The sequence below is a fragment of the Podarcis liolepis genome, assembly GCF_965112155.1.
Source record: "Podarcis liolepis genome assembly, chromosome: 15".
In the NCBI taxonomy this organism is placed as follows: domain Eukaryota; kingdom Metazoa; phylum Chordata; class Lepidosauria; order Squamata; family Lacertidae; genus Podarcis; species Podarcis liolepis.
The window spans coordinates 23,905,683-23,927,449 of NC_139566.1; the positions used below are offsets into that span (position 1 = coordinate 23,905,683).

The window sequence follows — 21,767 nt, forward strand, 5'->3', positions numbered from 1 at the left end:
CTCCTGTTTCAGTCTAATGATTCAAACACCCCATTAAGAATTGGGTATTAAATCTAGTGGAATGCTGGGAAGGGGGGGGTCTCGTTTGAGCCTCTTTCAGCTGATTGGTGGAAGAAAAAGTTCATTTTCTAGTCATTCACTTCAGACTTGGGTTGAGCAGCTTTTCCGCCTTGGGTGTCTTGGGAATGAATGGGTTGGCTTGAATAAAGAAGAAATATCCAATGAGCAACCAAGTGACCTGAGAGTCCCTTTGCTGCGGCTTGAGACTGCCTCAATCGGACTGATGGGAGAGGGTCCAGTGGCTGGAAGATGAGCTTTGTCTTTGTGTCACACTTTGCTTGCAAAAACACTTAAAACGGTGCATGCCTTTTCGCAGTTGTCTTGAAACGAAATGCTTCATGTCTTTGAATGTTAGACTTCCATGATCCAAGCAATAATAAGCATAAAATTATTAGTTGGTTTGGTCACTCCTTGGGGAAGGCATCAGGCTGCTTGTTAGGCTTGTGGTTGTGTGGCTGAATTGCTTGGTAAGTTTGCCTAATCTCCATGATAGGCTTTTCTAACACTTTGTGTTTGTGTGTGGACTCTTAAATACATGTGTAGGGTTTATTTATTTATTTTTAAATCCCATGAAGTAGTAGCTCAGATGTGGAAATAAAAAATGCAAGGCAAACCATTTCAAAACTCTTATTAAGTGGCTACCTTCTGAAGGCCGCTGAAAAGGAATATTTTGGCATTTGCCACGAAGCAGTGCATTCAGTTGTACATTTAGCTCCAGTAGCTGAGAACACGGAAGCATGAGGATGCCTTAAGTCGACACAACGTTTGGTTCTTTTGTCCTGGTAGCATTCATAGCCTGCAGCATCTGCCTTTTTAACTTTGCTTGCTGGTAGATTGTTCTGCAGTTCATTTAGAAAGAAAGAAAACAGCTGTTGGATTCTAAAAGTAATGTATGAAAAAATTGATGATCAACTTCTTACCTCCTTTAGGCTCATAGAGATGAAATCCAGCGTAAATTTGAAGCCCTTCGTAATAGCTGCACAGTGAGTATTAAATACAGATCATTGAATTATTTTGAAATTAAGGAGAAGGAAGGAAAACAATCTTAATTTTGCTCCTTGAAGACAAGGGTTCATGACATGGCCTTTTGCTTTCAAGGAGTTAGCAGGACCAAGACTGATTGGATTGCCTCTTTAGATCTCAGGTGAATCTCAGCTTAGAGATTTTATCCTGATTTAAAATTCACAGTGTTTCTCAAGTTTTTGAAGAAGCCAGTATGAAATCTCATTGTAGTGCAGCTAATAAGAATGGTGTAGCAGCTGCAACAAGTGATGTATATATAGAGATAACATTTCCCCCCTTACAGGTGAAGGGAACTATCATAGTACAGTAGAATGGAAAGGCGAAGGAGGGCATTTAGCTAGGCTCAAATGTTCCTAATATGTAGCCTGACTACCAAATGACCTGTAGGCTGCAGCAGTGGCAGTATTTCATCTGTATGTAATAAACGGTACGTACACTTGTCACATTTGAAGTGTGACATGGGTGTGCCAATAAACAGATCAAGCAATTGTTGCATGTAGTCTTATTTTCCATTACTGAGGTGTGTAACGGGAAGTAGCCCTAAAGTTTCCCACAGAACCATGCATGTAGATTATTGTTTTCAGTTTCCTTTTCCTGCCATCAGCATTTTGGTGAGCCTCTTAAGGCTCCTTGACTGCTTTTCAAGACCTCTACATTTTGTGCAATTGAACAACACACACACACACACACACAGAAAGAGAGAGAGAGAATTTTCCTCGTTGTTTGCCTTCAAGATACAGATCCAAAGTGGTCTGCCTTGAAATAAATATTTTTTAGGAGTTGAAATGTCTCTAGTGTTTTAGATTTTTAAATCAGAAAGCAAGTAAGTAAAAGGAGGGAAGGCTTATGGCTAAGCACTCTCTGTAAAAGAGGTAAGTGTACCCCAAAAGTAGTAACTAAGCAGCTTTTAGAATTGGAAGATTCCCTCCTTTATCATCTTGGCTGCTTCATGTACTGGATTTCTTCATAAAATACATGCCACCAAAGGATCTCCTTTCACACATCATTCAGTATGATAGAAAGAGCTATGCTACAGCCATGTGGCTCCAAATATCTCTTACCAGTTTGTGTGTAACCTTTAGCTGTTCTTTAAGTTAGCAAAAAAAGTGCTGGTTTATGCATGCATGTTCATCATTTGATGACCGCAACATCAGGTGGCGATTTCAACCTGTGGAAGGGTCTGTTGCAGGTACTACACCACAAACTGAACTGTCACATCAGTGTATCACCTCAAATACAATGCTTTCCCGTTCACACATTCAGCTGCTTTGTTGTCTAGTGTACATTTCAGGTATTGGAGGTTATCCTCGCTAAAGATGCTGAAGAATTTGGAAGGAGTGCTGTTGTGAGCAAAAGCATGAATGGAAATTTTTTTTGTTCTCGTTGTAGGGAACTAGATAGTTGCATAGGTTTTGCGTGTCCTTATGCAGAAGTCATAACGTTGTAACAATAGTGAGAGAAGCTACTGGAGTTAGGCAAATAATAGGGAAGGTGAAATAAATGACTCAGAGTGTCATTGGTACCAAGGCTCCCTTGGTTTATAAGGAAAGACATAACCTTACACCATAGAGGAGGCCAAGGCTAGAGGTTGAAGGCTTTGTTTTTGCAGCAAAGCCATATTGCTTTTTCTTTAAAAAAAATAATCAAGGAATGGGTGTGTGTGTTAAAAATCCATTCCCTGCTGCTAATAATCACCAAAGAACCCTGGACCTGGATCAAAGAACCCTGAAGGAGGAGCAAAAAGGACATGAAAATGAAAGCCTGTTGGAAGAAATTGGGCGTTTTCTTCAATGCAAGTTGATTTTCTTTTGTATTGTGGAATAGTCACCAAATAAGTTGCCGTTTCTGGGATTTCTCTGGGAGCCTCCTTCCTGTTCCCCTGAGTTTTCCAAGAAGGTTGAGAAGACTTCTGGAGGTTTTAAGGGTTATGTTGTTCACGTGATAGGAAAAATGAGGTTTCAAATAACAGATCTCATCAAGAGTGCCTGTACCACTATAGTAATTCATTTGTCATTTCACATACTTGATGAGAATTGCTTCTTTAAACCTGCCCCTGAAGAAGGACTATATCCCAAAACCTCTTGGGACTGTATTAAACATTTCCCCAAGCAACCGGCATTTTCTCCTCTCCCTGTGAGCTTCAGCTTGGGTGTACATGCTTGTTTTGCATAAATGGGAAACCAAAGCTGCAGCTGAAATTGGTGTGGTTTCCTTTGTGCTGGAGGGACAACTTTTTTTCTGTCGATCCATTGCGTGCAATTTTTTTATTCAAATTCAAAACAGTCTGCAACTCCACTAAGTGTCTCTTCGTTTTATTCATGCGCAGTCTGCCAAGTTCAGAAATAGGATAGAGGTGCACGTGTAAAAATTGAAAATACAAACATGGAAAGCTAAGGAGTTTGCCATGACTTCTCATAAACCCAAACATCTCTTTCATCGCTTTTGGTCTATGCTAATTTCAGCCATATAAGCAATTGCTTCTTTGCATCAGCTCGGCTAATAGACAACTGTGTGTGGGTTGCTTCCTTAGGAAGTTGGAGCATAGTCTTCCAGTTAGGCCCTCGCTGTTTTATCTCTTGTGCCTAAGCTTTTGGTGCCTTGATACTGGAGGTTTTGCTTCCAGATCCCATCTGTGATGATTCTTGATGGAGAACTGGAAGCTGCATATTGCAGTTGCTTTCCTAGATGAAGGAATTAGATGAACAAGCCAAGGGTTGTTTGGAGTTTGGAAAAGATGAATGGTTTGTGCTACCATATTTTGCTGTTTATGTATATAGAGACCATACTGCATCAAGACTCCTAGACTGTTTTTATGCTTCATCCTAAAGCAAAGGGTGCAATATGTCTGTTGTCATGCTTATTCCCAGGAGACAGGAGGAAACGGGGGCATACCCGAAATAATTGCTTCACACCTTTTATATAGTCGACCACCTGCTCCGATACCTGCCCTTTGGAATCCCCTCCCCTTGGCAGGCGCTGTCTCTGTTGTCTTTTCCGTGCCTACTGACACCCTTCTTCCAACAAGCATTTTAAGTAGGGATCTTTTCCAGCCTGTATTGGAATGTATGTAAGTATTGTATCTGTGCTCCCTCGCTCCTGCCTTTACCCAAGCTTCTCCAGGCTGCAGAGCAGGTGTGGAAGGAGCTGCCCCAACAGTTCCATCAGACCATTGGTGGTTCTTTGAGGATCTGATGGTATGTGTGCTCCCTGGTCTGGGCTCACTTGGATTACTGTTGTTTCTGAGCAGAGTCATGGTGTTTTGTCTTGCACTGTAAAGTATGGATTGCTATGCACTTGTAGTTATGATGCACATGGGAAATGCCTTTATTAACTATCTGTCAAGGGAAGGGTTTGGGGGATGAGTCAGTGGACAAGAATTTTTACCCAAAGTCTTTCCTTGGTGGATCAGACCAATGGCCCACTTAATCTAGCAATTGTCTACAGTAGAGATCAGCCCAAACAGCACAGATAAACTCAAAAAGAAGATATCAGGATGGAAGTGATACATTGCTGCTTTTGTCCTCTGCACACCTTGCTAATTGGGGTCATGTCACCTCAATATAATCCGTTCCATTTTATTTATCATACCTGATTGAGCCACTGTTAGATATATGCACAGGGGCTAGTTGCCATGACAACTTCCTGTGGCAATGAGTTTCATAATTGATTATACATTGAAATAGGAAGTGCTTCCTTTTGTATGCCTTATCTCTGATGTCTGCTTTGCTAGTTAAATGAGTTCCAGTGTATTCAGAGTGATTTTCAACATATTGTTTTAGGTTCTTTAAATTCCTTCTTAGCTAGTAGCAACATGATGAGAGATCTGCCAACACATATTCATGTTTTCTTTTAGTCCACGCTATTTAGAAACTGAATAAAATCTGGGTCCACGTATAAAGGAACATCTGTAAAGGAAGCAAGTGCCACTGTTGGTCATGATAAAAGAATATTCTTGGCCTGATGTTTCAGAGTTATGTGTGTAATATGTTAACAGAAATCCCCAACACCCTATTTAATCAACTGCTCACCTAACCTTTGATAAGTCACAAGCAGTTGGACTAGGACAGGATTAGGTAACATCGTGCCTGCCAGATTTAATGGGCTAAAACTGCTACCAGCCCCAGCCAGCATTGGCTAATGATCAGGGATGATGGGAGTTGTAGTTCAGCAGCATCTAGAGGGCACCATGTTGACTATTCCTGGATCAAAATATCTAGAAGAAAAAGCCTTGTACTCCACAGTGATTTTGTTTTAACGCAGAACACCTTCCTCTTAAAAAGAGAAGAGGGGAAGAAGTCCTCCTGGATGGTACTAGAAATCAGTAATTTCTTTTGTGAGATTAGATTAAATGTCCTCTTTGGGAGCGAAGGGTATTTTTGTGGGATCCTATTTCAAACAGCTCAAGCAAGTGCACCAGGATAAAACGTACAGACCCTTTTACCCCGTGATGAAGACCTTCAGTCCAAACCAGTATTCGTTTACAACGCTGAAGAAGCACTTTCCCCTAATTTCTCACCCCCACCCGCTGCTGCCCCTCATCCTCTCCCAGCAACTTTTCCAAACCACCAGTTGGAAGATATTATCAGCGTTATGTGTTTTCTAAAGAACAAAATTTCCACCCATACCTATTCTACTGTACCTTTTTTGTTGTGCAACATTACAGTAGTGTGCTTTAAGTTACACATAAGAAAAGGGATTGTCTGCTTTTTAAAATGGAGGAGGTCCACATTTAAGTGGTAATATGGGGCATACTTTCCTGTTAAATATTCCCACCCTCACTTCTTTCTTTCCTCTTCGTTTTCTTCTATCTCTCTCCCCCTTAAACTCTTCCCTTAAACTTCACTTCCAAAAAAGAATTTTAAAAAATTGCTGCGGTTGCGCTTTAGAAGACTAGTAGGTGGCCAGTGTCTTTTAGAAAGCTTTTTTTAATCTGTTCCCGTGGTTATAGCGAGTGTTGCCTCTGTCTGTAGTGGAATAGTGTGAGCAGGTGTTAAAAGAAAGCCATGCTTTTCTTATTCCAGAGTTACTGTGACTTTCTGTGTTTTTTGTTTGGTTTCTGTCTCTCTCTCCCCAACCCCAAGCCCTGTCCCAATATAGCTGTGTACTAACATGGGATTCAGCATTTTGCTGGGGGTGGGGAGATGTTTCCAGATTGCTACAGTACTGCTTAAAATAGTGGACATCACTTGTTTGCACAAAAGCATTGTTTCCTGGTTCTTATCTCTTATTTTAACGCTGATATTGACTTTCCTCTTATAATCTGTTGTGCTGCCAAACATTTTCCCTCACGTTTCATCTTGCTGTCCTTAACTCTGCTGACATTAGAAATCCAGTCTTTGTTAAATCAGTGTGTGTGGCTTTTTCTAGCAGTTTGCAAGTTCTGCTTGTTTTTCTTTTTTTAACACACTTTAAGAGAGTGGCATTCCAGATAATGCACCTCTCTTCAAAGAGCTCTCTGTTGGGTATTAAGAAAATCTCTCTTTTGAAAGCTAGCATCACCTTTCCTCAGATAGCATAGTGTAAGGTTTGGAGAGAGAAACCAATCTGCTTATGCCCTTTTATCACCATGCAGCAAGTTTGGGGAGAAGACCATTAACTGTGGACTCCCAGTTCCTGGATTTTGCCACAACGATGCGCTCTCAAAGTCATGCCATAGGACACAAAAATTTTACAATGCAATGTATTTTGTACCTTAAGGCTGAGTTAAGCTTAGCTCTTCTGACGACAAAGGTCCGTATCCAACGTTCTCTGTCTGCTAGGGTGGGATCCCTTGTGCTAGCAAAGTTTAACAAAGTTTAAAAGTTGCCCAAGGGAAGAATGGATGTTCCTAAAGCCAAGAAGTATGAACCTGAACAGTGTGGTGATGCTCAATAGTGAAGCAAGTTGAGTTACATCAGCTTAAAACTGGGTAGGTGCAGACTTAGTATGAGCAATTTTTACTTGGTGAAAAATCCTCTACTTGATGTTTTTAGACGCAGCCATTTAGGGCTGTATCCGACATTCTCTTGTTTGCTGGTGCAAGAGCTCTTGTGCTAGCAGACAGCAGAGTTTAAAGGTTGCGCAACAAAGGAATCGAACGCAACGGTTGTGCTAGCAGAAGCTTGTGCAACAGCTGGGTCTTGTACAATCAGTTGCACGACAATCTTTTGGCAATGTGCTCATGGCTTTATCAGAGCATCAGAGGTTAATCCCCTGTTCACTCATCTCCAGAGTGAATTCAATAGCCAAGATTTGTCTTAATTATCTCACATCAGCAACTTGCCGGCAGAAGATGTTCAGTCTGCTGTGTTCCTCTCCCTGAAGTCCCCAGATTTTCAAAGTGTGCATCTGTTAGGTATGTATCAGCCTACAAGACTGTATACTGAGCTTTACAGAAACCCATTCTTTAGGGTTTGAAGTTTGACTTTCAAAAAAGACTTGGCTAGTCCCCATTTAACTTAAGAATCTTGGCCTTATTAACCTTTTTTCCTTAGTCCACATTTATCTTAGGTTCTCCGGCTTATTATTTTTATTTAGGTGATTACAGACTTGGAAGAGCAGCTGAATCAGTTGAGTGAGGACAACGCTGAGCTGAACAACCAGAATTTCTTCCTGTCCAAACAACTAGATGAGGCTTCGGGGGCAAATGATGAGGTTGTGCAGCTGCGAAGCGAGGTAGACCACCTCCGCCGCGAGATCACGGAGCGAGAGATGCAGCTGACCAGCCAGAAGCAAGTAGGTGTTCAGAATTTGCATTGTAAAGTCCAACTTTCTCAAGGCTTTTGTCTAAGTGTGATACTAAATATTCAGTCACTGGAGGTCTTTGTAGGGCTTTGATGGTTTGCCTCCTCCTCAGGGTCAGGATTCTCCTATCGCCAGCTCTCATCTCACAATTAAAAGCACACAGTCCTGAATCAGATTGTGCCAGAATTGGACAACAGAAGCAGAATAACCTAAAGAATTGCCTGTTGGACTGGAGTGTAGGCCAAATATGTGACCAAAATATAGGGTTGGGGGAGAGGAAAACAGAGGAGGGGGATCCCAAAAGTATAAGTAACCAAAGGACGAAGTCACAGGAATCGAAGTGACAATGAAATGATATAAAAAGCATTGTTGTTAAAGCAAATGTACATGCAAACATGCATGAGTGTGTGCATGCAAAACACAAAAATACAAATTATCTAAGCTATAACTACTATATAAGAATACAAATTATCTGTATAATTTGGAGAACTTCATTTTTTCCCCTTCTAAAGTTAGACAGTGGAACAGATGGAATCTGCTAAGACAAAACTCACATTTTATTGATACAGTATTTCACAGTGTGGTATACAGCAGTCAAGTACTACACAGAACTTGGCAGGTTTGGGGCTGGTCAACATGAAGGCAGAGACTAGAAGCTTTCCAGAGGGGTTGCTTGATGGCAGGCACCATCATTGCCATCTAATCTTGTCCGACTTCCTCTTTTTCCAGTTGAGTTTTTTTTTACCTTTTAAAGTTGTAATGGGTTTGCATACAAAGTAGCAGTTCCCTTCACTATACCATTATTTTGAGCATGTGCAAAGTTTCTAGTTAACAAGAAGTAAATATTTCACTTAAATCACAGGTCCTGACTTTGGCTTGCTTTAATCTTTCACCTAATTAACCGAGACAGTTTTATATACGGTATAGTGCTTTTGTGAGTGAAAAAATGAGGTGCTGGTACACATACATTGATAAAAGTGCTATTGGTGCCAGCACAAAACGACTGCCATAGGCAGCAAAAAGCGAGATGCCAGTACTCTGTACCAGTAAGTACTGTCTTGGGGGGGGGGGAGCCAGAGCTTGAACACCTTATTTACTAATCTTGATGGCGGCAAGATTTTACTGAGCCTCTTTGCTTGGTGAATTGCACACATCTGTTCTATTGAGGGGTATTTGAAAATCTGGTTTTTATTTTTATTTTTAAAAAAATATTAACTTCTAAAGTGGTTGTCTTGAAGCTTTTATTTATCCATAGTCTGAACCTTACCCAGAAAGATACAGGAGGAGCATCCAAAATGTTGCCGGCTGCTATTAAGGCATGTGGCAAACTGATAGCGGAACATCACTTAGAGTCAACAGCAAGTTGTCTAGTCAACTGTCTGAATGGCAGTAGACTTTGTACGCAGTAAAATTTAACAGAAAAGAAATATGTATGAGACATTGCTAATGAACACAAGAGATTTCATCCGTAAGCACAAGAGCCTGCCACAAGGAGACGTCCCCATTGACATAGCTCACCATCTCATGTTCCTGTTTCCTCAGCCTTAGGGTCAGAGGAAGGCACTGAAGGGGAGCCATTTAGCCTATTCAAGCATTTGTCTTCACACCACCACATCACTCAGTTCTACACACTTGAAAAATTTTCTCCCCAAGGGGGCTTGCCTTGTTGTGCTTTTCATTTTTTCAAACCAGGCTTTGAAATTGCTGGTGGGATTTTGCTGTCGGGTTGTTTGCTTTAATGTGTTTCTTGTTTTATCGCTTGCTATATTTTTGCCAATTTGTTTATAAACCAACCTGATCCTGGTTTTAACTGAAGGGCGGAAAACAGATACAATTTCATGGAGGTTTTTTGACTTAAAATAACGACCATATTTGATGTCAGAGCAGTAAAGATTATACGGCACAACACAAATGGTTTTTTGTACGTACTTCTGGAGGATTCTGCAGTTTCTCTGAAGCTTATCAGAGATACCTGAAAAATCATTCCTTAAATACCCAACTGATCACTGTGATCTGCAAGTGAGGGCCTTATCAAGAGGACAGGCCTTTAGTGTGGTGGCCCCTCCCTTTTGGAATTCCCTCCCATTAAATATCAGACACTGTCTTTTGAAGACCTGCCTGTTCTCACAAGCTTTTCAAGCACAGGTCTTTCTTTGTCTGCATCTATACTGGAATTCCCTCAAATGTGTTTTAAATGTTTTATCACTTCTGTGTCTATTGCCTAGGGCTCCTTTGGAAGGAAGGGCAGAAAATAAATTAACTAAAGGGGATTTCCACAAGGGACGCGGGTGGTGCTGTGGGTTAAACCACAGAGCCTAGGACTTGCTGATCAGAAGGTCAGCAGTTTGAATCCCCACAACGGGGTGAGCTCCCGTTGCTTGGTCCCTGCTCCTGCCAACCTAGCAGTTCGAAAGCACGTCAGAGTGCAAGTAGATAAATAGGTACCACTCCAGCGGGAAGGTAAACGGCATTTCCGTGCGCTGCTCTGGTTCTCCAGAAGTGGCTTAGTCATGCTGGCCACATGACCCGGAAGCTGTACGCCGGCTTCCTCGGCCAATAAAACGAGATGAGCACCGCAACCCCAGAGTCGGCCACGACTGGACCTAATGGTCAGGGGTCCCTTTACCTTTAACTTAAAGGGGATTTCCAACAAGAAGCCAGTTGGGGTAGCCATTACCTTGAAAGGCACATTGGCCACACCACTACCATAGTTCTTTGCCACATAGAGCTGCAGGAAGAGCACGCTGGGTGTGTTTTATGTCATTTTTTCAGGCAAAAAGGGAACAGACATTTGCCTGCGAGCCCTCCATTTCTTTTGCAGAAGTCTCAAAATTAAAGTTTCTCTTCTGAGTTAATCAATGGGACGTCACAGTGAACACCATTACAGTAAAAGTACTGTGATTCTGCTTTTTGTTGTTTTTCTGTTCAGAAAACTATTCAATAGAAATATTTACCAACAAATAGTCTCAGTTCAGTTAGGTCAGATTCCCACCCCACCCCTGGAAGTCAGGGGTACAGCTGCATCAGTTGCTCCATTCTGGACCACTTCCTACTGCAGTCATACCTTGGATCTCAAACGTCTTGGCTCCCAAACAAATCGGCTCCCAAACGTTCGAAACCCAGGAGTGTTCTGGATTTTGAATGATTTTCAGAAGCCGAACGTCTGGTGCGGCTTCCTATTGGCTGAATGACACTCCTGCAGTCAATCAGAAGCCGCACCTTGGTTTTCAAACGGTTCCGAGAGTCGAACAGACTCCTTGAATACATTCTGTTCGAGAACCAAGGTACAACTGTAGTCTGTTTTACTTGTTCTCATGGCACCCCTTCTTGGTTTGACCTTGAAGAACACCACCGGCCCCCATAGCCCTGATCCTTCCTTTTCCTTTGTTTTAGCTGCCTCTGGGCCGAGGACAAGTGTGAGTACAACCAGCCGAACTGTCTGTCTGTGTTCATGTATTACTTGGAGAAGTTCGGACTGTGTATATATAAACATATTTCTTGATCTAGGAAGGTTTCGCTCTAGAAGTCCATCATGGAGGCTTGTTTTTGCAGTGGTTCAGAGGCAGAGATTAGAAAAGTGATGAAAGGCTTTGTTTTTAGACGATGGAGGCCTTAAAGACAACCTGCACGATGCTTGAAGAGCAAGTGATGGATCTGGAGGCTCTGAATGACGAACTGCTTGAGAAGGAGCGCCAATGGGAGGCTTGGCGGAGTGTTCTGGGGGACGAGAAGACCCAGTTCGAATGTCGGGTTCGAGAGCTGCAGAGAATGCTGGATACAGAGAAACAAAGCAGGTATGGACTTTTGTTTCTGCACGCTTTGTTGGAGAGCTCTGCATTATATAAAGCAATAAGTAAATGCAGTGGCACCTCGGAAGTCGAACGGAATCTGTTGCAGACGTCTGCTCAACTTCCAAAACGTTCGGAAACCAAGGTGCGGCTTCTGCTGGGCTGCAGGAAGCTCCTGCAGCCAATCGGAAGCCACGGAAGTCGTGTCGGACAAGGTACGACTGTACAGGGTTAAGGAGGAACATAAGAACCTGTTGGATCAGGTCAATGACCCATCTAAACCGGCATCCTGTCCTGACAGTGGTCAGTCAGATGTCTGTGGGAAACTGGCAAGCAGGACCACTTTCCCCTCTTGTGGCTTCCAGCAAATGGTACTTAGAAGTATTGCCAGCTCTGAGGTTCTGTCCCAGAACAAGCAGCCACATGCGAATTGCTCTAATTTTAGCAACAGGAAGTGGTGTCCAAGGGCTTGCCTTCCTCTTCATTTGACATCCTTAACTATTTGGTTCTGCCTCTGCCATTGGGGACAGAATCTTCACAAGGCCTCAACCAGGAATTTGCTGCTGGAACAGACTCAACAGATGTTCAGATGGCACCTACAGCTGATGGTGCAGAAACATAGTTGGTGCACTACATCCCCTTTGGGACAAATTGATTTGGCCACCATTGTCCATGCCTTATCAACATCCAGGTTACAGTTCCTCAATGTGCTGGGGGGGGGGGCTGCCTTTGGAACCCTCTTAAAACTACAACTGGTCCATCTTCTTCTTTGGTGATCACTCGTAGCCGAGTAAGATTGTCTTCCATAAACACGGTTTTAACAATGAGTCTGTAAGTGACTGTGGAGGCCAGTTCTGAATCCACACGTCTTTCCACAGTGGGGACATTGGTTTCCGGGCGGGAGTTGATCACGGTGTGGATTTGCCAAACGTACCTTCCTCTTAGCAAGTTTCTCCCTTGCATCCTGAGTTCGAGTGTCTTCAAAGCCCATGACCCCTTTGGTAAAGGTTGTTCTCCAACTGGAGCGCTTGCAGGCCAGTGTTTCCCAGTTGTCAGTGTTTATACTACATTTTTTTAGATTTGCCTTGAGACTGTCTTTAAACCTCTTTTGTTGACCACCAGCATTACGCTTTCCATTTTTAAGTTCGGAATAGCGTAGTTGCTTTGAAAGATGATCATCAGGCATCCGCACAACATGACCAGTCCAACGAAGTTGATGCTGAAGAATCATTGCTTCAACACTGGTGATCTTTGCTTCTTCCAGTACACTAATATTAGTTTGCCTGTCTTCCCAAGTGATGTGTAAGATTTTTTGGAGACACCGTTGATGGAATCTTTCGAGGAGTTGGAGATGGCGTTTATAAGTGGTCCATGTTTCACAAGCATATAGTAAGGTTGGTAGTACAATAGCTTTGTAAACAAGCATTTTGGTTTCCCTGCAAACGTCCCAGTCCTCAAACACTCTGCACTTCAATTGGGAGAAAGCTGCACTCGCAGAGCTCAGGCGATGCTGGATTTTGGCATCAATGTTGGCCCTTGTGGAAAGATAACTGCCTAGGTAGGAGAAGTGATTGACATTTTCCAATGTTACACCATTGAGTTGGATTTGTGGCGCTGCAGAGGGGTTATTTTGTACTTGTTGGTGCAGCACTTTGGTTTTTTGGATGTTGAGTGATAGGCCGATCTTTTCGTAAGCTTCTGCAAAGATATTTAGGATGGTTTGGAGGTCATCCTCTGAGCGTGCGCACACTACGTTGTCATCAGCATACTGAAGCTCTATGACGGAAATTATGGTAACCTTACTCTTTGCTTTCAGCCTGCTCAGATTGAAGAGCTTTCCATCTGTTCAATATATGATTTCTACTCCGGTGGGTAGTTTCCTTTTGACAAAGTGTAGGATCGTGGCAATGAAATTAATGAATAGAGTTGGGGCAATTTCACAACCCTGTTTAACACCTGATCCCACTGTGAATGGTTCACTTTGAGAATGATTGTTATCTGTGATTGTTGCTGTCATATTATCATGGAGGAGCCGAATGATGATTATATATTTATCTGGGCAGCCAATTTTCAGAAGGACAGTTCACAGGGCATTACGATTTACAGTGTCGAAAGCCGTAGTCAGGTCAATAAACGCCATATACAGGGGTTGGTTTTGCTCTCTGCATTTTTCTTGAAGCTGTCGAGTGGTGAAAATCATGTCCACTGTCCCCCAGAAGGCCTAAAACCATTTTGGGATTCAGGAAGGGTCACCTCGGATATTGTCACGAGACAGTTTGCTAAGATCTTTGGAAGAATTTTGGTGGCCGTAGCTAATAGAGCAATGCCTCGATAGTTTCCACAATCAGTTCTGTCACCTTTTTAAAAGAGATTGATAATTTTGGCATCCCTAAAGTCTGCTGGGATTTCTTCTCTTTCCCAGATTTTTTTGATGAGCTTGTGAAGTTCTTGTGTAAGTTCAATTCCACCCACTTTGAAGATTTCGACAGGTATCCCATCAGATCCACTGGCTTTGTTGTTTTTCATTTGGTTAATAGCTGTATACAACTCTCCCAGATTTGGAGATACTGCAAGCTCTTCTCTAACTTGTTTTTGCAGAATTTGTGAGAGGACCTCAGCAGCTACAGGGGAATTGCAGTTAAGGAGATGTTGGTAATGTTCTTTCCAGCACAGTGTAATAGCTTCTTTATATTTTAGAAGTGTGGTACCGTCTGCTGAGCGTAGGGGGCATATGCCATGATTTATTGGCCCATAGATGGTCTTTGTGGCTTGACAGAAACTCTGTGCATCATGAGTGTTGGCTAAGTGCTGGATCTCTTGAGCTTTTTTTATCCCCCAGGTGTTTTTTAGTTCTCTGGTTCTTCTTTGAACCTCAGCCTTAGCGTTGGCATAGGGTTTTTTCTTAGTGGCACAGTTTCTATCTCTTTGCCAGATCTGAAAGGCCTTCCTTTTCTTGTCAATCATGCGTTCAATCTGTCATTCTCATCAAACAAGTCCTGGTGTTTCTTGGTTTGGTATCCAATAGTTTGTTCACAGGCTGCAATAATGGATGTTTTTAGCTTGGTCCAGTGTTCCTCGATGTTATCAGGGAATTCTGAAAGCAGATGGTCCTTAAGAGTCGTTTGGAAGCAGTCCCGCTTAATGGGATCTTGAAGGGCTTGAGTGTTCATTTTGTGCCTTGGTTTCCTTCCTTGAAGCCTGTGTTGAGGTATAATCTTGACAGCCATCGTGGAGCGTATTAGGACTTTTGGGGTTTGGGTTGGGATTTGGAAGACGCCTGTGTGTGAATTTGTTTTATGTGTGTAGATGCATGCCGACCAATGCACAGTCTTCGCAGTAGGGCTCTGTTCCGATGGCATGAAGTAGTCACGACAAACCAGTAGATTCTTATCTACTGCAGCTTTCATCCACCTTCACAGCCGTTGTAACATACCACTTGTTATCATCTGCCTGTTCTGCCATTGAGGACTTCTTGGATCATTCTATGTCTAGCTCCTTCCCTTTGACCTTACTGTCTTGGGTGACCCTGCTGGGAGTATGAGACTCCCGACAGCTTCACTCACAAGGGTCATAGGAACATGCAAGCGCACTCACCACGACAAGGTGATGATCCAGCGAGTGGGACAACTGGTCCATAATGGTGGCCTGACTACAGGTTGAGGACTTGTTATGCTTAAGCACGTTGAGCTTAAATATTCACATTAGCTTCCAATTTCCTTTGGGTGAAATCCAAATTGATCTACAGAGCTGCAAACTAGGAATCTTTTAACTAAGGCTTTGAAATGTCAGAAGACCTGCCTGAGTTTAGAAGTGATGAAAGTGTGGGGGAAATTTCACCTTTTGGGGGAGGAAGGCAGTGCTACAGTCTTCTTCCTTTTGCTGGCCAACATGTTTATTTTCCCTAAATGTCTCTCAGAGAGAAATTGCAACACATTGTTCTGAGGCAATATAAATGGCAACCGGCAGCAGCAGGCATCCAGGAAGCCATCCCCACTCACATCTCTACTTTCACAGCTCACGAGTGGGGGCCATGAAAGCTGGGGAGAAAGATTAAAGTCCAGGCCTGCCCTAGTTTTAATATGGATTATACTGAGTTACAGATCCCTTTTTATGCTTATACAAGGGATGTGGAGTTGGAAAACGGCCACTCTGGTGATTTGCCAACTGTCTTCTTCTGTACTGCCATATGGCGCTAGGCTTTGATTCCAGATTCTCACTGTGGCAACTTGGATCTCTCTCAGCACAGCAGGTGTGGATAAGTTATGTGGAATGGGGAGCGCCATATAATGATGACTTTCTTTAAAGCAGAAGTTTGGAACAGTTCCTACCCATTGATCCCATCTGATGCCATGGGATCCTTGGAAGAAATCAGTTCCCAGGAAAGGAGTCTTTAAGAAAACATATTTCTCGTTTTTCATGCAGGGTGCGAGCAGATCAGCGCATCACTGAATCCCGTCAGGTGGTGGAGCTTGCTGTTAAAGAACATAAAGCAGAAATCTTGGCTCTCCAGCAAGCGTTAAAGGAGCAAAAACTCAAGGCTGAGAGCCTTTCCGACAAGGTTAGTTAGTTGTTTTTTTAAGCACCTTTCCATCATACAGCGTTGACAAAATCAGTTGTTCCAGAGGCTACATCACAGCCAAAAAATCTTTTAGCGTGTTATAATTACGGCTCTGAAATGCCCAAAGTCTGGCCAGCATTCACCTTAATTTGGCTTAGATGCAATGAATGCAAATCGCTCTTTTCATGTGTGACAGTTACTGTTTCTTTGATACGTTGCATTGAATATATAATATGTTTTGTAGAGTAGAGACATGGCCCTGTCCGCATGGAGCTTATAGTCTAAAATTTAAAGAGGCGGGGAGTGGGCAGCAGAAGGAAGGGGACATAGGAGCCCCTTGAGAGTGGAACTGAATGTCTAGGGAGGTGATCTTGGCTGGAGATGTTTAATAAGAAGGCCATCTGCCTTCTTGTATTAGTGAAGTTGTATTAAGCTGAAGGCCTCTTAGAAAAGATGAAACATAAGATCATAAGAAGAGCCTGCTGGATGAGCCAGTGGCCCATCTAGTCCAGCATCCTCACAGTGGCTGACCAGATGCCTGTGAAATACATGCAAGCAGGACCTGAGCACAAGAGCCCTCTCCCCTCCTGCGAATCTCAGGAAGTGATATTCAGAAGCGTTGCTGCCCCCAGCCGTGGAGGCAGAGCATAGCCATCACGGCTAGTAGCCATTGATAGCCTTAACCTCCATGAATTTGTCTGATCCTCTTTTAAAGCTATCCAGTGGAAGTGAGAAATGAAGCTACTTAGGTGTTCCCAAAGGGATACGGGTGGCGCTGTGGGTTAAACCAGAGCCTAGGAGTTGCCGATCAGAAGGTCGGCGGTTCGAATCCCCACCACGGGGTGAGCCCCTGTTGCTCAGTCCCTGCTCCTGCCAACCTAGCAGTTCGAAAACACGTCAAAGTGCAAGTAGATAAATAGGTACCACTCCAGCGGGAAGGTAAACAGCATTTTCGTGCGCTGCTCTGGTTCGCCAGAAGTGGCTTAGTTATGCTGGCCACATGACCCGGAAGCTGTACGCCAGCTCCCTTGGCCAATAAAGCGAGATGAGCGCCGCAACCCCGGAGTCAGCCACGACTGGACCTAATGGTCAGGGACCCCTTTACATTTACCTTTTAGGTGTTCCCAGAGGGAGTTAACCAGGAAACAGGTCGGCAAGGGAGAAAGGGTGAAGTCCTCTAAGAAATTAGGAGACTTTTGGGCAGAGCTGAAGGAGCAAAGGGGATGACCATAGCTCGGTGGCTGGAGCATTCACCTTGCAGGCCAAAGGTCCCAGGTACAGTTCCCGCCATCTTCAGGTATGGCTGTGAAAAAGACTCCCTACCTGAAGCCCTGAAGAACTGTTGCCAGCTAGGATAGATAATGCCCCGCTAGATGGACTTGATGGTCCGAATCTGTACAGTGGTACCTTGGTTGTCGAACTAAATCCGTTCCCTTCCGTTCGACTCCTGGAACCGTTCGAAAATCAAAGGGCGGCTTCCGATTGGCTGCAGGAGCTGCTTGCACTCAAGCAGAAGTCGCATTGGACGTTCTGCTTCCAAAAAACGTTCGCAAACCAGAACACTCACTTCTGGGTTTGTGGCGTTCGGGATCCGATTTGTTCGGGAGCCAAGCCGTTCGACAACCAAGGTACCACTGTATAAGGCAGCTTTGTAGGCCTGTTGGAAGATAAGAAAAATGACGGAGATCCTTTAAAAATAAGGATCAGTTTGTTCCCAGTGGGGAAGGAAGTGTTAATGTCAGTGTATCTGTTCTATCTAGCTTAATGATTTGGAGAAGAAGCATGCTATGCTGGAGATGAACGCGCGTAGCCTGCAACAGAAGCTTGAGACGGAGCGTGAACTCAAGCAGAGGCTTCTGGAAGAGGTAATAATACTCAACTCATAATGAGATGCCATTCATCCGTATTGGGAGAGATTATGAAATCACCCAGCTTCACACAGCGGGTATTTTACACCACAGACTTTACTGGTTTAATAATAACTCCATCTTCCCTGGGAATTACAATTTTTATGCATGCACATATTTGCTTGCTGTTATATCCTCCTTTGCTTTCATCATAGTGGTCCCCAGGCAGTCAGCCATCCAGGCACTGATCAATCCCAGGCTCACTTAGCTTCATATAAGGTGGTGTTTGTCATTTGCCTTCAGTCTGTACTCTGAAATTCTCTGATGGCGGATGGGAGATGCAGGCTTGGGTTACTTAGCAGGGAATTCTCAACATCTCACCAAACTTCAGCTCCTAATATTTTTTGAGAGAAGCCATCCCAGATAGTGATGCATAACTGTTTTAGGCTGTATACACCTCCCGGGAAGTAGATCCTATTGAACTCAATGGCGTTTGCTTATGAGTAGACATGTAGAGGATTGCACTGTTAGGTTTTGAGGTAAAGAACTGCTCTCAGTTGGCTTGGAAGCTGATTTTAACCCCCAAGTGTTGCCTCCCCTCTCTTCCTTAATAAAGAAGTCTGCCACTGGAAAGGCAAATAAAATGACACTGTTGTGTATTTATGCCAGTTAATAATACTCTATTGCCAAGTCACAACCACCTTGACCTTTTCCATGTATCAGTCTTTAGATTCTTTTGATTTTTTGTGTGCGTTTGGAAAAGCAGAGGATTCTATTTAAAATGCAGACTGCATGGGCATAGTTTTAAGGCCAAAAGGGATTTAGAACACTGGAATATTACCAGATCCTCTAATAGGAATATATTCTCTCCACTAACTAAATACTGCATAAATACACTACTTGATCTGCACAATTTGTTTTCAATGACTTCTTAATAGATTTTTGAATTTTTGACTCTTTCATGATTGTGGACAAGGAAGGGGTAGATGAATATCTTCGAATACTCCCGCACCACAAAAGCCCACGTTCCACATCCAACAATTCTGTATACTTCATGCATATTTTTTCTTAATCCTTACTTCATTTATTCTGAAACTTTTTTTTAGTATTTTGTAAAAGTTTCTGGTCTCAGGGAAGGGAGACCAAGCCACTGCAAAACCCACTGAACTCACCTCCCCCCATTTATATACCCACTCGACCGCTTTAATCTGCAGAAGTGACACTAATACTACTTCTGCATTTGTAAGAAATTGATCTGTTAGTGTGGCAGCACCCACACACTTTGGAACTCCCTGCCTCTTGACACCTGGCAGGTACCTTCACTGTACTTTAGGCACCTGCTCAAAGCATTTTTGCTTAGACAAGCTTACCCAGATACATAGGATATTGGAAAGTGTTTTGATCTGTTTTCAGCTTATTGTTGATTTTAATTGTTATGTTTTGAATATTTTAATGGAGCTGCCGTAACTGTTCTTATTAATGATTTTACTGCTTTATTCCTTTTGTAAACCTCCTTGAGGGTTCTTTCCTTTTCCCCTTGAGGGTTGTATTCCCTTCTGAGCAAACTCTTCCAAAGGCCCAATATCAGTGGTGGGTGGGGCCAGAAGCAAAAGTGGGTGGGCCAATGAATGTAAATTTAACCTTCATGCAGTAGGTGTGTGACCTGGCTAGGTGGTCTGGGAAGACCTCTGAGGGCCATATAGAGAGGCCTAGAGGCCCCCATTCAACACCTGCCCTCCCCAGTCTGAAGTTCACTACCCCTGACTTAAAGAATCTGGATTTCTCCTTCTTACCAACAGCAAGCAAAGCTGCAGCAACAAATGGATCTACAGAAAAATCACATATTCCGCCTGACTCAAGGCCTGCAAGAGGCTTTGGATAGGGCAGATCTTCTGAAGACTGAGAGAAGTGACCTGGAGTACCAGCTAGAAAATATCCAGGTGAGAAGAGGCAATGCCTTACGCTCTGGATTTCACACATCCTCCACTGGGATTGTTTTGCTGTCTACATGGACATGTGTCACAATATATGGGTTTTTTTCCCTATCTTTCCTTTTCATCCTTTTTTTGTACTTCATAGGTTCTCTATTCCCATGAAAAGGTGAAAATGGAGGGCACCATTTCACAACAAACCAAGCTCATTGACTTTCTGCAAGCAAAGATGGACCAGCCAGCCAAAAAGAAAAAGGTGAGGAATCAGGCGGTTTGTTACACATGGTGTTTAAAAAACAAATAAACCTAAGGCTGGAGTCCAAAGAACACTTGCAGCTAGTTCCGTGTGCCCCAGAATCCTGCTGGGTGTGTGCAAGCCCCCTGCGTGTGCCCGAAGTCTGTCTTTGGAACCTGGCCTAAATGATTAGCTGCGGTGTCTTGATATTAAGCCATAACCCAAAGGAAAAACATGCCCAAGCTATAAGAGGATGCTGTAAAGACAGTTTTGGCACATGACAGTGGAGTATTTTGCTCTTTCTTCTCTGAGCGAACCCACTTGGAACAATTTGGGGAAAGTGCACACTTTCCCTGCCTTTATGCTGAAACGTGGGAACAAACCGTGGAAATAAATGTTTGCAAATAAGGGCAGGAGTGGCTGTTCAGGTTCATCACGGCTGGGTGTCGCCTTTGTTACTAGCAAGCTCTTAGACAGAGACGAGGCGGCAGTGGAGATTGGAGGGCTATATGCAGCTTTATCCATCCGCTGACGCAATTCCGCACAACAGATTGCTCAATCTATTGTGAAATAAAGTTACCAGCAGCCTGATTACACATTCCCTTGCACAGTGATGTTCCCCTGGTGCAAAACATTTCACCAGCAGGACAAACATGCCACTAAGCGACTTCAGCTTTTAGCGCCAGTTGGATGCCCTCCCCCCCCACAGAATTCTCCGTCGAGCTAGATGGAAAATGTTAGCAATTGCCCGGATAAGCTTCTCAAAAACAATTTGAGTGGGGGGAGAGCTTCAGGTTCTCCCCGCTGCCACCCCTTAACCTCTTTCTTTATCGAGATGAGGAATACCATCAGACCCTCTGGTCTGCAGTTAGTGAGGTTTCCCTTCCCCTAGTTTAAACCATCACTTACTAGGAGTTAGGAGCTGTCTGTGTGTTTCTGTTGCTAGGGCCTGTTTAGTCGACGGAAAGAGGACCCTTGTTTACCCACACAGGTTCCTCTGCAATACAATGAGCTGAAGGTGGCGCTGGAGAAGGAGAAGGCCCGTTCGGCTGAGCTGGAGGAGGCCCTTCAGAAAACCCGCATCGAGCTCAGATCTGCTCGAGAGGAAGGTAGGGGGCTACTGAAAAGTTGCATCTGGAGAGAAGGGCCGTTTTTAGTCCAAACGCGTGTCTCATATTTTTGTGTTTTCTGTAGCAGTGAAATGTTTTTCTCTCCCCCCCCCCATCCTCTCCCCCCTTTCCCCCTGTTTGCTGTTGAGGATCCAATAGAGCAACACCTTTGCTGCAGGCTGTAACTCTTAAGGCTGCCTTAGAACCACGGCTGCTCCTCGTGCCGGGGAGGAGTTGACTAACTATTTATGTGTATCTGTAGCTGCCCATAGGAAAATTACAGACCACCCTCACCCATCCACTCCTGCCACGGCCAGGCAGCAGATCATCATGTCTGCCATAGTCCGGTCACCAGAACACCAGCCCACGCCCATCAGTCTGCTTGCTCCTCCCTCAAGCCGCAGAAAGGAGTCTTCCACACCAGAGGGTAAGGCTTCGAGGGGGCGGGTTGGGTATGGGAAGAGTCCCTATCCCTTGATTCAACTCAACACCC

General features: G+C 43.7%; 1 protein-coding gene across 12 annotated transcripts in view; it reads left to right on the top strand.

The window, feature by feature from the left end:
* CIT (citron rho-interacting serine/threonine kinase) overlaps nt 1–21,767 on the top strand; it is a 116,079-nt gene that overhangs the window by 63,705 nt on the left and 30,607 nt on the right. For 8 of the 12 annotated variants that reach the window (XM_083478418.1, XM_083478419.1, XM_083478415.1 and 5 more), the window contains 9 exons: nt 990–1,043; nt 7,600–7,797; nt 11,407–11,600; nt 16,017–16,152; nt 17,913–18,017; nt 19,799–19,939; nt 20,079–20,186; nt 21,112–21,274; nt 21,537–21,701. In XM_083478418.1, coding sequence (XP_083334544.1) covers nt 990–1,043; nt 7,600–7,797; nt 11,407–11,600; nt 16,017–16,152; nt 17,913–18,017; nt 19,799–19,939; nt 20,079–20,186; nt 21,112–21,274; nt 21,537–21,701 — 1,264 coding nt within the window. The remainder of the gene's footprint in view (nt 1–989; nt 1,044–7,599; nt 7,798–11,406; nt 11,601–16,016; nt 16,153–17,912; nt 18,018–19,798; nt 19,940–20,078; nt 20,187–21,111; nt 21,275–21,536; nt 21,702–21,767) is intronic. The other 4 variants (XM_083478420.1, XM_083478417.1, XM_083478421.1 and 1 more) reach the window with 3 other exon arrangements.